Source organism: Apodemus sylvaticus, chromosome 8 (genome assembly GCF_947179515.1).
Source record: "Apodemus sylvaticus chromosome 8, mApoSyl1.1, whole genome shotgun sequence".
NCBI lineage: Eukaryota > Metazoa > Chordata > Mammalia > Rodentia > Muridae > Apodemus > Apodemus sylvaticus.
The window spans coordinates 106,589,284-106,605,288 of record NC_067479.1 but is presented as its reverse complement, the minus strand read 5'-3'; the positions used below and the strand labels follow the sequence as shown (position 1 = coordinate 106,605,288).

At 51.1% G+C, this 16,005-nt stretch overlaps 1 protein-coding gene across 2 annotated transcripts in view; it reads right to left on the bottom strand.

The window, feature by feature from the left end:
- Window positions 1-5,201: 5,201 nt before the first annotated feature.
- The window catches only part of Flnb (filamin B), a 132,524-nt gene continuing 121,720 nt past the window's right edge, over window positions 5,202-16,005 (bottom strand). For both annotated transcript variants that reach the window (XM_052190214.1, XM_052190215.1), the window contains 4 exons: window positions 14,342-14,518; window positions 10,545-10,763; window positions 8,260-8,463; window positions 5,202-6,470 (listed from right to left, as the gene is read on the bottom strand). In XM_052190214.1, the coding sequence (XP_052046174.1) occupies window positions 6,283-6,470; window positions 8,260-8,463; window positions 10,545-10,763; window positions 14,342-14,518 (788 nt within the window). In that variant the 3' untranslated portion in view covers window positions 5,202-6,282. The remainder of the gene's footprint in view (window positions 6,471-8,259; window positions 8,464-10,544; window positions 10,764-14,341; window positions 14,519-16,005) is intronic.

The window sequence follows — 16,005 nt, the reverse complement described above, 5'->3', positions numbered from 1 at the left end:
GGCACAGTCTGGTTTATGGGGCAACGTCCATCGACGTCAGTCAGAATGTAACACGGTCCCATCAGGAACTGGGTGCTGTGCTCTGAGGCCTTAAACTGTCTCCTGGCTCATGGCTTCCTTTCCAGACTTAGAAATGAAAGTATTGGAAAATGCTGTCAGCACCAGGCCACTGCTGGTATGCGCAGGAAGGTCACACCTGTGTCCCACAGGCCCCAGGCTGGGTCCTTTGCTGCTTTCCCACACTCCCTACAGTTGCTCTGACCAGAATTTTTGTCAGATGTGAATAATGAGGGGGTCCAGTGCCATTAAATGTTTGTGCCCAGGCAGGATCCTGTATCTGTTAGACTTTTGGTGCTATGACCAAAAGACATAAGAAAAAACTTAAAAGGCCAAAACCAATTTGTTATGGCTCAGTGTGGCACAGTCACTGGCCAACCCTGTGCTTGGGCAGAAAACAGTGTGGTAGCCAAAACAGGTGGGCGTGGACTCATCATCTTGTGGTGGCCAGAAAGAGAATGGGGAGAGCAGAAGGGGCCAGGGTGAGAGGCGTTGGAGAGCACAACCCACAAACAGGCTTCTTCCAGTCAGACTGCTTCCCATGTCTGTCCGTCTGTCAGTAATGCCGCCTACACACCCATCAAGGGCTTATCCATTACTGAGGCCAGAGCCCTTGTCAATCACTCCACAAAAGCTCTCTGCACAGCAACCTAGTCCCCAGTGCATGCGTCTGTGACCGGCATCTCAGTTTCAAACCATGACAACTCCAAAACCTTCATCCAAGTGATGGACACAAAACCCCTAGTGAAATCACGAGCAGAGAGTGGGCGCAGGCAGGCAGGGGAAGGCTCCCCCTGCCACAGGCTCTCACAGCTTCTGCCTCGCCTGGAAGGGCCACCAAGGAAAGGGCCATCCACGGCAGGGCCACGGAGGGCCATCCACGGCAGGGCCACGGAGGGCTATCCACGGCAGGGCCACAGAGGGCTATCCACGACGCTCCAGGGCCCCGTGTCCTTCCATTCTTTGCTTTATGTGTGCTCATTCATTTATTCATTCATTCATTCATTCATTCAACAAAACACACATTTGCTCCAGACCGCATGTCAGGTACTGAGGAAGATACAGGATGTCGGTAGATGGGGAGGGACAGCTTTGACGCTTCCAGCCTGTAAGGTTTCAGTACAGCAAGATATCGGGGTGGCTGCGAGACAGGGGAGCCTTCTTGGTGGGGGTGCTCTTGGACACAGATCATAATTAGAAACATAACTAGCCAAGCAGAGTTGGGGAACAGTGGGCGGATTGGGACCCTCATCAGGAAGGGGAGCAGGCTCAAAGCTGAAGACACCCCTAAGCTGTCCCTAGGGAAAGAGGGAGGCTGGAGGAAATCTGGAGACTCAGATTTAAACACAAACCAAGGCGGGCAGTGGTGGCGCACACCTGTAATCCCAGCACTTTGAGAGGCAGAGGCAGCCGGATTTCTGAGTTTGAGGCCAGCCTGGTCTACAGAGTGAGGTCCAGGACAGCCAGGGCTATACAGAGAAACTCTGTCTCCAAAAAACCAATAAATAAATAAACAAATAAACAACACACACACACACACACACCAAGCACGAAAGCCTGGGTTTACTGCAGTTACTTTGGACTGATCAGGAGAGGTCCCAAGTAACTTCTCAGCTCTTGAGTCAGGCTGCAAACCATGGCTGTCCTACTGTGTGCCTGGGGTTGCACCAAAAGTCCTGTGCCCACTGGAGTAACAGCGTCCTGGCTCTGCCTGGCAGAGCACTGATCCAGGGTATTTTCCCATTTTACAGATGTGGGCACTGAGGTCGAGAGACCATTCCCTGAGGCATCCACTGGGTAGCTGCAGTGCTGGGATTGTTAAACATGAAGCCAGCCCAGTGCTTTACTCAGGATGCCCAGATCCAGTCCCCAGCTCCACAGCCCCACTGAATCTCTTAGGTCCTGCTGTTGCTGGAAAAAATGAATGTGTTCTATAAGGTGTGAGTAGCTTGGGGGAAGTCGGGGGTAGGACACGAACTTCCCAGCCTGTGCTTAGAACCATTAGAGTCATCTCCCAGAGACCAGCTTTCCCCCACAATGGGACGCCCCTTCCTTTCCACGTTGGGGAGCCAACACACCCCAACTTCCAGGCATCCTGGAAGCTCTGGTTTACTCAGGTCAGTGGGGGATAAATGGGATGAATGAAAGGGGTCTTAGCTTAGAGTGTCAGGTCCCCACTCACTGCGGGAGGTGACGCAGCTGGCGAGTCACAGGGCTGGGACTGAAATCCCAGACCTGAAATTGTTGCAGCTGACGCACAGCTTGCTGAATCCACACACACTGTTTGCTGAATCCACACGCTGGGCCATCCTGCCCTTCAGACACTGGGGCCCAGAAACAGAATCTCTGCTAAACTTCCCTAGCTGAGAACACCCTGCCCAGGTTTAGCTGGACCCAAAGAATGTGCCCCGCCTCAGTGGTGACTGGGTGAGGCAACACATCCTGGTGGTGTGGAAGGGTGGGTGGGTGGCCAGACAGAGGGGAAACACTGGCAATAAAAGGCCAGGAGATTCTTTGTCCTGGGGAGGGAGATAAACAAGTCCAAAGCTCAAAGTACCCTAGGATACGTGCTACGAGTCAGGCTTGTAAATTCCAGCCTCCTGGCTGCCTTCGAGAATGCTGAGGAAGAGAAAAAGGGTGTGAGGGGTGGGTCCCCAAATTCCATGTCCATGAGCTGGTCCCCACAGCCTTGGGGGCCCAGACCAAGCAGAGAAGGATCTTTTGTTTGCAAGGACCCCTCCCACCATGCATTTGGCCAAATCTTTAGGAAAAGGCCAAGGGAAAAAGAAACTGAATCCAGCTTGTTTAGAGACTCTATGTTTGACTTATAAGAAAAAAAAATTAGTCAATTTTATTAGGTGGTGCCCACTTGTTTTTTTACCAAGGTCTCTCATGTGGCTTGGGACTTGTCAATTATGTTAGGCCGGCTGGCCAGGGGCCCCAAGGACACAGCCGTTGTACCTTCTCAGCCCCGGGGCTTCAGGTGGGTGCTTTCATGCCCAGTCTTTTCATATGGTGCTGGTGATGAAACTCAGCTGTTTCACCACAGGGCGGTATTAGATTCCCAACTCTCTTATTCTCCCACTTAAGTACAGATTTCAGGGGTGTGGCTGAGGGTGTGGCTAAAAAGAGAAAACCAACCCAAACCTGAATACTCTGCCTCCCCAGTGTTGGCTTTACAAGCTGTAAAAAAGCAAATCTAGGGAACAAAACTGGAACACCCATTCCCCCTTAATCTCTTCGATGCTTTTCACTCTGTTGATCTGAGTGGCTCTGGCTGTTCTAGAACAAGCTCTGTAGACCAAGCTGGCCTCGAACTCGAGATCCGAATGCCTCTGCCTCCTGAGCGCTGGGATTAAAGGCCAGTACCCTATGTAGTGAATTATATATCACATGCATCAAAATGTGGCTTTTAAGGCCCCTTGAAGTCCTCAAACAAGTTACTAAGGGCTAGTGTGTGAGCGAGCTGGTTAATATTTGCTCCTTGTAGTCTCTTGCAAGCCCTCCCCTGGGCTGCAGAGGGCAGTTGGGAGGCAGACTGGGCACCCAGCGTGGGCAGGGGCCGCACTTTCCTTTAGCCACTGAATAATGACATCCTGGACTCATTAGCTTCAGCCAGGGCACAGGAAAGCCAAGCAGTCAAAGTCAGGAAGGACCTGGCGCCAGGCCCACAAGTTTCAAAGTTTTCAGGGTATTGACACAAACAATGGCCTGTTTCCATGGTAGCCAAGCCCAGGTGCAGATAAGAGCTGCCCTCTGGTTCTAGGCACAGAGCAACAGGTCTCCACCCCATTAGCCCTGAAGTCACAGGCAGCAAATAGCGGAGCTGCACTTCAAAGGTAAAACTATCATCACCTACTGGGTGCCAACCACCAGCCAGCTCACACACACCCTTGTGTGAGGCCGATCTGACAGAGGGTGTCGGTAGAAATTAACAAGAGAAGAACTGTTCCTAAAAACACCAGTGGGAATTCATGGGAACCTCCCCCTCCCCTGCCAAGCCAGCCGTGGCCGGTTAGGGGTCAGTGTTTAGATGCTAGGACACCTTACACCAGTCAAAGGTGTTAGTGTACAAACGCTGTCCCCCGCAGGGAGAGGTGAACTGTAGCGCACCTGGGCTTCTCTGACAAAGCCGGCTTCACTGTGAGGACTCTTCACGGAGTCCACAGGCCTGCAGAGGTGAGGAAGGTCTAGGTCAGGCTTTCGTGGTACAGAGAAGAGAGGGTGCATCTGCCTTCCCTTCCTCTGAGCTCAGAGTTTACGTAAACATCATTCTACTATGTAGCCAGGTAAGGGGAAAACAAAGCCAGAATACAACAGAGACAGCAGAGCAGGGGGTGTAGTTGGAGACTACTTGCCTAGAACGTACAAAGTCCAGGGCTTGATCCCAGCACTGCACACACTTAAAAACAGCTCAAGGTCCTCGCTGGCTACAGGAGAGTTCCAGGCTAGCCAGGGATACAAGAGACTCTGTCCCATACCATCACTAAAAGTGATCCAGATTCCCTGCCTGAACCTCTGATCCCCCCACTCCTCCCAGACTGGAGGTTTCAGGGCCTTTCTGTCTCCAGCTTTTGTAGGCCTCTGGTAACCCTTGTCCTCTGAGCTGCTTGCCTGTAGTGTGATGTGTAAGAAGAACACTCATTCTTAGGTCAGAAGGTATATGCCTGAATATGCATGGTGGAAACTGAATGCATGCTTGTTCTGTCACATGTAAAATGTCAACCAATCGCTGTAAGGATTCATAGCCGGAAGGTTAACATCAGTAATCATTTCTCCTGGGGAGGGCATATGGAGGCACTCGGTACTGCTATGAGTGGTTGGGTGCGTGTGTGTGACAGAACCTATCTGAGAACATTTCCCTGATTCCTGATGATATCAGGCAAGAAGCTTGCTTAAGACCCATAGCCTCTACCTGGGCTCCATATCTAGAGTTCCCAAGACGCCATGTTGGTATCATGGCTCACATGTTCTCTTGAGGCCCTTTGCCTGAGGCTGGCCCTGGCTTCTCAGGAAAAGACAACCCTTTGCTTGTAAGAAAAGATGTCAAATATCATCTGCAGTCAGAGAGATGGTGGTGGGGTGGGGGTGACCAAGAGGCCCACACCACTGACTCTGAACACTCCAGAGATGACAGGGAGCACTTATGGAGCAAACATTTTATTTAATAAGTTATAAGATACACTTTCCAGTCGGCATTTGATTCCAGTTTGGTCTCCGTGTCTATCACGCCTGTACTCCTGTCACATCCGGCTTCAGCCACTCCAGGTCCTAACAGGTGGCTTCCAGCACCCACACCTCTCCAGCTGCTGTGCCTTGGTGCAGGACACCGACTTCACTCCTGTCACATCCATGACAGCAACCACAACAGCCCATTTGGGGGAAGGGGGGTATTTAACATTTGCTCCGGCCATTTGACAGCCTGACAATGCTTATACCAAAGCCTTTAAAGAGACCTTAGGTGGGCGCACGTGTTAGTGTCTTGGTCATTACCTCTCATGGGTCCTAACAGGGGTACCCACCCCTTCCAGCTTCTGCAAGGAGGAGGTCCTGCAATAATTTATCAATGGTCTCTGCCATTTAGCAGACACAATGGACTCTTGGGGCAGCTGGCAGAGGCTCTGCATTTGGCCATGAGCACAGGTCTTCAAGGATGTTAATAAAGAAGTAGGCAGGGGCAGAATTCCAAAACATGGGGTATGGGGTGTTCTGCACACCTCCTGCTCCGGAGCTGGCTTTGGGATGAAGTCAAAGTGATCAGGGCCCAAGACAAAGCCCAGACAAGGAGTATAATCTGGGCCCGACTTTCTTATTTGTTGCCTAGTCTTGAGGAAAGTGGGTTGCAATGTTCTTTGGCAAGTGGGGTACAGGACCCCCTTCTGCAATGACAGTCTTGTCTGGTAAACACTTGAGTAGACCAGAAGCTTAGGAGAGCCAGTCAGTCCTGTCCATGTTCTTGTTCTGTCTGCAGTGACCTTTGAACTCAAGTCTTGATTTGGGTAGAGCGCTCTGCACTTTTTGGGCCCCAGTTTGCTTTCTGAAGATGTCCCACATGTCCTCAAGAGTCAAGTCTAGGGCCCTAAAGGCACTTGCAATGAGTGTCAAGGTTTTGGAATGGGGTTTCTGGCCCACCAGCAGATTGCGGACATTGTAAAAAAAAATGAATTACAAACTAGCAACAAAGGCAACAGGAAGGGACACCTCCAGCATTGGCTATAAGCTGTTTTAAGGCACGGTGACATGAAAGGGGCTCCCGGGGATGTGCTCCTCCCCCCACTTCACAGCCAGAACGTAATCTCCCCTCTCCTTGACAACGTATGTGACGTTGTATTGCTGCTTGCCCACGTGCTTCATGGAGACCTCTTCACAGGGGGTGGTGGGCCCATGGACCCCAATCAACAGCATGTTGGACCCTGTGGGAGGAGAAGGCTGTTAGTGACCAGACGAATCAGGCCAAGCAGAGATGAGGGCGCAATGTGACAGAGATGAGGGAGAGCTGGCCGACCGAGCTGGGATGGTAGCACCAGCGTCCTTTCACTGCTGGCAAAGCGTGGCCTCTGAGGCAGCCTGATTTGGGTTCAAATGCCAGCTCTCACAGTCTCTGCTTTGGTGACCTCAGACATGAAATGTTCTTTCGCTCTACCTAACCTGCAAACCAGGAAGGCCACCAGCTGCCTCTTTTTTGCTTTTTGCTTTTTTTTTTTTTTTTAAGACATGGTTTCTCGGTGTAGCCCTGGCTGTCCTTGAACTCAGAGATCTACCTACGTGCGCCACCACAGGCAGCTTGACTAGCTGCCTCTTCAGGGTCTGTATGCCACAGGAGTGACTGAGTCAAACCCTGAGCGTGCAGAACTGCAGAACTGCCAGCTGTTTGGATCCTCTGGTTTTTGAGAGAGCCTTAGGGAAAGGACACTCATTCCCATTTGGGAGAGGATCACCTCTAGGTGATCCTGTTAAGCAAGGTAACTAGCTAACTGCTGCGAAGCTTTGTGAAGGGAGGAAGTGGCAACGGGTTCCCAGCCCAGGCGAGCAGGGTGCTAGCCCTGGGAACTCAGCACCGAAGCCAAAGGAAACACTCTGTTTAAGCATTTACCAAGTTTACGTACATCAGTGTTTGGCCTGCTTGTGCATCTGTGTGAGGGTGTCAGAAGACCTAGAACTGGAGTTATAGACAGGGGTAAGCTGCCATGGGGGTGCTGGGAATTGAACAGGGGTCCTGAAAGGAAAGTATTGGTTCAGGACCCCCAAGACCAAATTCTCAGCAAAAGGAGATACATTTGCCCCAGAGGGACAGAGAGCAGGGAATAAGAGACAAACACAGGGAATAGAGGAAGAGGGATGGGGACAAAGGGGAGAAGGGGGCAGTTATTTGTTCTGGTAGAAGAGGGGACTGTTACTGAGTAGAGAGAGAGACACGGTGTATAGGAAAAGCTCAGTTTATAAAGATAAAATGGGAAACTCCATGTTAGGATGAGGTGTTTAACTTAAATTGGGCATGTTGATTAAGTGATTGAAGGCGGCCTTTCCTAGCTAGACCTTGGTAGTCAGCTCTGGGAGGAGGAAGTGGCTAAATAAGGGAACAGACCTTGGGGACTAGCTTTAGGAATGAAATCTACTAGCCGGGCAGTGGCGGGACACACCTGTTATCCCAGCACTCTGGGAGGCAAAAGCAGGCAGATTTCTGAGTTCAAGGCCAGCCTGGTCTACAGAGTGAGTTCCAGGACAGCCAGGGCTATACGGAGAAACCCTGTCTAGAAAAAACAAAATACAAAAAACCAGAGAGAGAGAGAGAGAGAGAGAGAGAGAGAGAGAGAGAGAGAGAGAGAGAGAGAGAGAGAGGTAATCTACTGGTTTTCAGCAAGGCATCTGGAATGGCGGAGAAGGGCCAGGCCTATCTGAGCCATGCTCACGGTGTCCAAGCTGGCCAGAGTCCCTTCAGGTCCTCCAGAAGAGGACCCCTTAACTGCTGAGCCATCTCTCCAGCCTAAATCAATGCTAAATGTTAAACTGTGGTTACAGCAACTGGTATCAGAGAAGTACATTAGGTAATTAGTTCACTTTGCTCATGTGATCTTAAAGCAGAAGGACAGAGGGGGGAACAGTTATTTCTAAGTGGGGGAGGGGTGGGCGTTGCAGATGACCCCCTGATCAGGAGGGACCCCCGCCTGATGCTAAGCCTTCCCAGCCGACCCTGCTGCCTACCAGCTTTGCTGCAATCCACCAGGAAAGAACTCTTCTGGCCCACAAAGGCCTTGGACAGCCCTGCCCCCTTGGAGGTCACTTTGCTGGCATCGGAGGACGACTTGGGGATGGCGCTATAGCATGTTTCCGTCGAGGATCTGGTCACTGACTCCACCAAGATGGATGAGGTCTCATTGGCTGAGCCTGGGCTGACCAGACGTTGGCCTAGAACATGGGAAAGAGGGAGGCGTGAATGGCCAAGCCAATGGGGGTTGTGTGTGGAGTGTACTCCTGTCAGCCAGGAAACAAATAGACCCGTTTACAGAAGATCCAGAAAAGCTTCAATACCTGGATATAAAAACCGTTCCATCCATATTTTAGATCTGTAAATACATCTGTGGTAGAAGGTTCCCAATCCAGACTGTTGTGCACACCAGGTAAGCGCACTGTCCTCTTCCAAGCCCACCATTTGGTTTTTGGTTACTTTTGCTTCTTTTTGACAAGGCATCATTTCACCACGGCTTGTCTTGGATGCCTGGTCTTTCAGTGAGCTAGGGTTCCAGGAGTGCACTATCGGGCCTACCTCCCAGTCCTTGTATTGTTACTTTTAAACTGAAAGAGTCTCTCACTATGTTGCTCAGACAGGCCTCGAACTTGAGGTCTGCCTACCTCAGCTTTTTGTGGTAGGTAGATCATAAGTATATACCACCAAGCTATGCCCTTTTCATCCTTGGGGTCTCAGACTAAAGCCTGGTTTTCTCAGCAGATGGACTGGCGTAAGCCATGGCTGATAAGGCCTAGTAATCCCTTCCATAGGATAAAGACCCAGTAGAATCCATATCTTCTTGTTGTTGTTTCTATGGAATGCTTATGTAATGCAGTATGAATGGTTGGGAGAACTGAAATGGACTCTAACCGTGGGAGAGGATGACTGTCCTATCTGAGTTTTATAATTTTTCTACAGTGAGTCCATATCACTTATGTAACAGAGAATCACGTGGCACAGAAGGGACTTAGCACAGTATGTATGTATGTATGTATGTATGTATGTATGTATGTATGTATGATGGTTATCCTGAGCTTTATTGTTTCGTATTTCAGTATTTTTAAGAGGGTGGGCTTTATAAGACTTATAGATTTATTTTTTTAAATTTGGAAACTGAAGATTAGAAGTGAGGTCCCAGTTAAGCCAGTGTTTGTCATTCAAATCTGTAAATATTTCTTCTTTGTTAGAGACAGAAAACCACCCTGTGTCCTTTCTTTAATTCCTTACCACTCCCTCAAACCATTTAGTCTTCCAAGACTGGAACACACTGGATTCAGACATACTATTTTTTTTTTAAAGATGTATTAATGTGTATGTGCATGTACCTGTGTGAACTTACATGTCATGTGCATGCAAGTTCCTACCGAGGTCAGAGGACAGTGCTGGATTCTCTGAAGCTAGAGTCACAGGCAGTGTCAGCTGCCTGTGCGCTTAGACACCGAGCCATCTCTCTGGACTCATACACCTGCTTTTCAGTCTTAAAAACAATGAAGAGTATTCGTAGGAAGACTACTGTTTCTGATTTGTCATAAAAAGTTAAATTTCTTTCTGCTGTGTACTGAGGAGCAGAGCTATTGCTTCCCTCTGCAGAAGCCCTGGGTATGGCCAGCATAGGGGTGTCATGTCCACACTGTGAGAATAAATGTAAGAAATCACCTTCTCTGCTTCTCTTCAAATAACAATGGAAACAAGAGAAGATGGTATAAAAAAGCTGTGTGTTTCCTCTCCTGTTTATGTATTTTGGCACCCCACGCTGCCATTTAATTTATCCTCTTTAGTAAGTTAGTACCTCCAAATTCAACACCAGCCAGTATAGAAGTCCACACGTTATCACAGAATCTGTATGTATTTAGAGCCCTTGAAATCAACTGTCCCTGACCCTCTGAGACAATGCTGAATTTACGGTTCTATTAAATCTTAGTAGAACTTAAAGGGTGGGGTCTGCGGAGACTCTGAGTGCATTGTGGCTCTCAAGAAGACGGCTCCCCAGAGTTGTAGTGCTCTCTATGACGTGATATGTCACAGCTTAAAGGGAAGCAATTGCCTTTTTTCTAGGCTCGCATTAATGTTGGGAGGGAAGGCGCCTCCGCCTCGGCGCTCACAGGGCTGGTCAGTGTGTGTGCTGTCCACGTACAACCTCTTTACACTCAAGGTTAGATGTGAACTCAACAGACCTAACAATCACCTGCGGTTGCAACTACTAGCAATGTTACAATGTTCTACAGGGCAGAAGAGAAACCCCAAAGTGGCTCCTCATTACCTGTCACCTTGGCCTTGAATGGACTCCTGGAGATGTGGTTGGGCCCGCCATATTTGACACTAATCAGGTAATTTCCAGGGGCCATCGGAGTGTACATGACTTTGTACCCTTCTGGGATTTCCTGGCAATCCATTTTGACCTTGGATGGTCCTTCAATGGTGACAGATAATGTCCCTGGGCCAGCCTGAGTGGTGTTGATGAAGAATTCTGACTGGATACCTGGAGAGAGGAAGCGCGACATATTGACGGTTTGGAGGGGTAAGGGCTAGTTCTCGGGAGTAACACAGCGGAGAGACAGGCTTTGGCCCACACTAAGTGCTTGCTGTGACCACATGGGAGCCAACTGGCGGTACATCAGCGGTCCCGGCACAGGGAAGCACAGGGTGTGGGGGCGCAGTGCCCTTGCCCAGGCCAGTTAGGAGGGTGGCTCACATTTCGCCCACTGACTGCCTGAGCGACACTATTGTCTCTGGGAATGTGGCTGAGCAGTTGGTCACTGAGTCTGAAATGCTACCCCAGGCAAGAGAGCCTCTAAGGGAGGCGTGGCACTCTCCCTGGCCACTCCCTTCTCCTTCCTGGCCACTCCCTTCTCCTCCCTGGCCACTCCCTTCTCCTCTGGTGGAAGAGGCTGAAGACGTCCAGTCTCTCCTCCCCTTCTCCTCATCCAGATACTGTGCTAAACGCCATGGCCCGTCTGTGAGCTGTCAGTCCACCCACGTTGCCGTGAATACGAACAAGAGAAGCGACCGCACAGCAACTGTGCTGACCGAGCACCTCAGCTGACCCTAGGCCCCACGCCACTCTGCAAGCACTACAAGGTGCCATGGCGTTTCCTGCCCCACTGCGGTGTTCAGGCCACGTGTAACTCGGGGCGCATGACCATAAAGAGGTGCGCTACATTCAAGCCACCGGTGCACAACTGTGTTGAGGCCCAAGAAGCCCCTATATGGTGCTGGGGGAAGGCAGAGGGGTGGATGGGGAGGAAGACTGGTATACACGAAGGATAACCGTCACATACACCCTACTAGCAGCCTTGAGACCCCTGATCTGTGGGACAAATCGGAAGGCAAAGAGAACAACTAATGACCTACCTTGCCCGCCCCAACACTCTTAATCCCCTCTGCCTGTCGCCTGTAGTCCAGAGGGGAGCTAGGCAGTTAGTGGGAACTGCTGGGGTGTCACACACCAGCGCCTGTCTAGAAGCCCTCTAGGGGGCGCCCTAGAGTAACATCCTCTAGGGCCACTGTATCTCTGCCAGAGCCGCAGGCGCTAGCCAGGCTGGGAAATATTTTGGTTTAACTACAGTTCCTGGGCCAGAGAAAGAATTATTGTTCTGCTTATCAATAAGACAAAGGAGCTGTTATGGTGTGACTCCCAAACATGAGCCAGCTGTTTCTGGAAACTCCTGAGGCTGCTGTCCCAAAGTCTCCCTACTTTCCCACCTGACTCTGCTTCTGAGAAGCCCCTCCCCCACCTCCAGCTGTTGGGAGGCTGGGGGGCCACGTGGGTCAGCAGGCCACGAGCCACAAAGGGGTGGTGTGTCCAGGGAGTGGCTGTAAGCTGGTGAGAACAGCATATTGAAGGTAAGACTGACAAGGCCTGGCGGTCCGGGATGGGAGCTCTGCCCTTTTGTCAATCCAGAGCCTGAAAAGGCGGTGATGATTCGTACAGGGGAAATGAGGAATTAAAAAATCAAGAACTATCTGGGACCCATCCCACATCACTTTGCCAAGGGACTGGCCCAAGAGAAGACAGGAGAGAAAAAAATTCATAAGCAGACATATATCCCCATCAACTGGTTATAACCAGTAAGTGATGTGCACAGTGGTGGCCTTCCCTCCTCCACCTGATCCTTAGGAGATCCTTAGGGCTTCCTCACAGAACCCTAGACCCTGTGGTCTAACTCCAGGCCTGTGTCTGGAACGCCTGCCCTAAATTCTCCACATCCCGTTATGAGATATGCAGAGAACAGCCCATGTTAAGGCTGGAGTCAGACATACAAGCTCAGGGCAGGGGGCCCTTGGGTGGCCATGCCAATGCTTTTTTTTGAAAGTCCTCCTCATGCTGCAACAGTGCAGATGGACATCTGTGGACAGCTTAAGGGCAGGTGGCCTAGGCAAACACAACGCCCTGTGAACAGCGCACTATTTACGGAGGGTGTGCAAGTGGGTGAGTTCCAGGCCTTCTCTGGCTGGGACCAGATCCTTAGTAGCTGCACTGCTAGAGTACAGCCTGACATCTGAGCGCCAGAACGGTGAGAAATACCAAGAGGAAACAGGAAGGTTGGGACGACAGCAGCCAACAGGGGATCGGATGGCTCCTGCTGCAGCAGGCAGGCTGAGGGGCCAGGCCAAGGTCTGCCGTGTGCTCTCCTGCCAGGAGGCCCCTCACTGTGTGGATGCCTGGAGACCATTCTAGGCATCTTAGAGGGTAGGAGTTCTGCTGTAGGACATCTGAGAAGAGTATAGTATGTGCGTCTAGCGTCAGGAGCTAAGGGCTCTCAAACTTCAAGATCACAGACCTGGAGATGACCCTTAAGTCCTATGAACTCCCGGGAGAGTGCTGGACCACTGGACCATTTTGTTTTGCTCTCCCAAAGTGCTAAGTAGATCTCATGCAAGGGCAAAGTACTGGCTCAGAGTGAGGCAGGGAGTCAGGCTGGGTGTGCCAAGGGCATCTGGCAGGACCGATGCCACTGGGGGTGGGGGGGTGGTTTTATGGCGGGCACTGCTTGGGCCAGGCATCCTGGCAGCGAGCCCGTCAGCTGGCCACTCCTAACTTGGGCAGGGCTCCTTTACCACTTAGGAGGCTCTCGCTTCAGGGCTGGGTTTGCTCTAAGTACAGCAAACGATGTCGTGGTGCAGAGGAAAGATACTGTTCTGTCTCTAGCGTGGCAAGGTGCAGGAAGACAAAGATCTTCCCAGTAAGGCCCAAGGAACAGCAACTAGAAGAAGTGGTGTCCCATTGACTCTATACCGTGACTTCCTGTACGGATGCTTACAGGGACAGAGTCCCTGCTATCCGTAATGTGGACGTGATGGGCAGAGCTGAGGCCTACCTCATATGTGGCTTTTGGTTATGAAGACCAACCAACAAGTAAAAAGGATCACATCTTTCAGATGCCCAGAGAAAAGCTGAGTTGTCCATTCAGTGAGGTAACATTTGCCAAATTAAAGCTTTAGCTGGGGACTTAACTAGCAAGGACTCAACCATTTGGTCAGCTTGGTCACTCCGCACCACGCCAGCCCACGGACAGGCAGCAAGTGGGAAGGCCTCCATGTCGGGCTGACCGGCTAGCCGTGCTCACACCTGCAGAAGGCAGACCATGTCCATGAAGCCTGAGAACTTCTACACCCTTCCAGCACCTTCACCTCACCGGCAGGGAGCAGAGGACACGGGGCTGGATGGGCCATGAGCAGGCTTAGACTGCTTACATAAATGTCTGGGAGGCCGGGAGCAGGCTGCCTTTGGGCCTAGGAGCTGCACCACAACACCGCAAAGTCCAAAGAAAGTCCTCAAAATTAATGACATTAATGATGCTGTCTCTATCCTGCTCTAGGGCTGAGGAACTTGCTGGTGAAAGACATCTGGGCTACAGACAAACAATAATGAGGTGTATCAATACAGGCCTCACTCTGGATTTATCCCGGTTCAAACAATGGCTTCCAAAGTTCACCAAAGCGTGGGTGCTTGCATCTTCCCAAGGACAGAGCGCAGAAGGCCTCCCGGGGTAAGGCTGTCTGCCCCAGTTTTCCCAGAGGCAGCTGAGCAGATACCAGGAAAGCGGCGTTTCTTACCTGTGGTGCCGGCCTCGAGCCCAGCACCATAGGCTGACACTAGGGCAGGGTTTCCAGCTTGGCCGGGCTCTCCGACTCGCACTTTGAAAGGGCTCCCGACCACGTGACTCCCGTTAAACTTGACGTCGATGGTGTGGACGCCGTTCTCATGGGGGATGAAGCGAACGGCGTACTTATCTGGGAAGAGAAAATGCACAAGGTAAATGTGGACGCTAAGCGGCCTGGAGTTACTCGGGGACACAGCACTGAGCACAACCTGAGCTGGCCAGCACTAAATCATTTAAAGACACCATTCTGCTGGGAGCCTGGCAGCTAACACACAGGTTTTAAGGCCGTCTAACCTCACTTGTGTCTCCCTAATCAGCCCTCTGGGAAACACTCTGACTCTCCAGTTCTGTTATATACACAGGCTCCTGCCTCACAAACCACCCTTTATGAAAAAGTTTACTTCTCACGTTTCCCTATTTGTTCACTCGAAGGGAAAAATACAGTTCCAACTGGCATTAGGGCTCTGTAATGAAGCCCAAGGCAAGCAACTGACAGCAAGTGGAACAGCCAGCCTTTTCTGCTTTGGGTCACAAAGTGTGTCAAGGTCGTCTGTCAACAGATGCCTGCCTGGACTGGCCTTGTATGGCGTACCACGTGGCCTCTACACCCGTTAGCCCCTGGCTCTTTGGAGACCCATGCCAAACAAAGATCTACCCGAGCCCTGTTTTGTGTCTCTGGTTGGTACTCTACAGAGAGGAAGGCTCTAGACAGTAGTAGCCAGCTACTCTTATCCGCACTTCCCCTAGCGCTCCCCAGGGGTGCCCTCCCCCTCCCTTAAAGGCAACAGGGGAAGTGAACCCCACCCCAATGTCCAGATTCAGTCTCTTACAGGAGGAGGAACATTCTTTCCCCAAGGTAAATTCCTTTAGCCACAGCAAGCGACTCAGGAATGGGCATGTGTCCTAGTTCACTGGGATGGGCCTCTCAAGACTTCAGAAAAGGAAACAGCAGGTGGTCTTGCAGCCATCTTGCCACCACAAAGGCAAGAAGAAGCCTCGAAGGAGTAAGGGCACGCTGGGCCTGATGTCACATGATGGGACACACTCGTGAGCCTGAGGCAGGAAGGTCTTGAGTAGGAAGTTACCTGGACTGTATTAGTTCTGGGCCAGCCTGGGCTACAAAGAGTCTGTCTCAAGAAATAAAGCCAAGTGGAGCAAAACAACAAATTCCCACCCGTGACTGAATCAAGCCATTGTTAAACTAACGTAGACCCCAAACCTGGCACTCAGATGCATGACTGGACCTCATTATTTATTACACGCCCACTTGAGCTGGCTAGTGTATGATCGCAACCAGTAATTCCCCAATTGTGACATGCCAGGGATGACCTGGGACTTCAGAGGCCGCCTGGACCAAGGGCCACTTGTAGCTGAGCTTAATGGCAGGGATAGCTAATAAACACCACTCCTACCTGGCTATCTGGGAGACACTCCAATTCAGAAAGAGACCCTTGGGTAGCCTCTGGGCAGATGTCCTCAGTTGAACTAACTGTAGGCGAATCTTCCTACCCATCCACCTAGATAAAGGCTAGTGTGTACATGTGCTTGCACACGTGTCGTCTGGAGGCCAGAGGCCGACACTGGGTATCTTCTTCAAAGGCTCTCCATCTCCCTGTT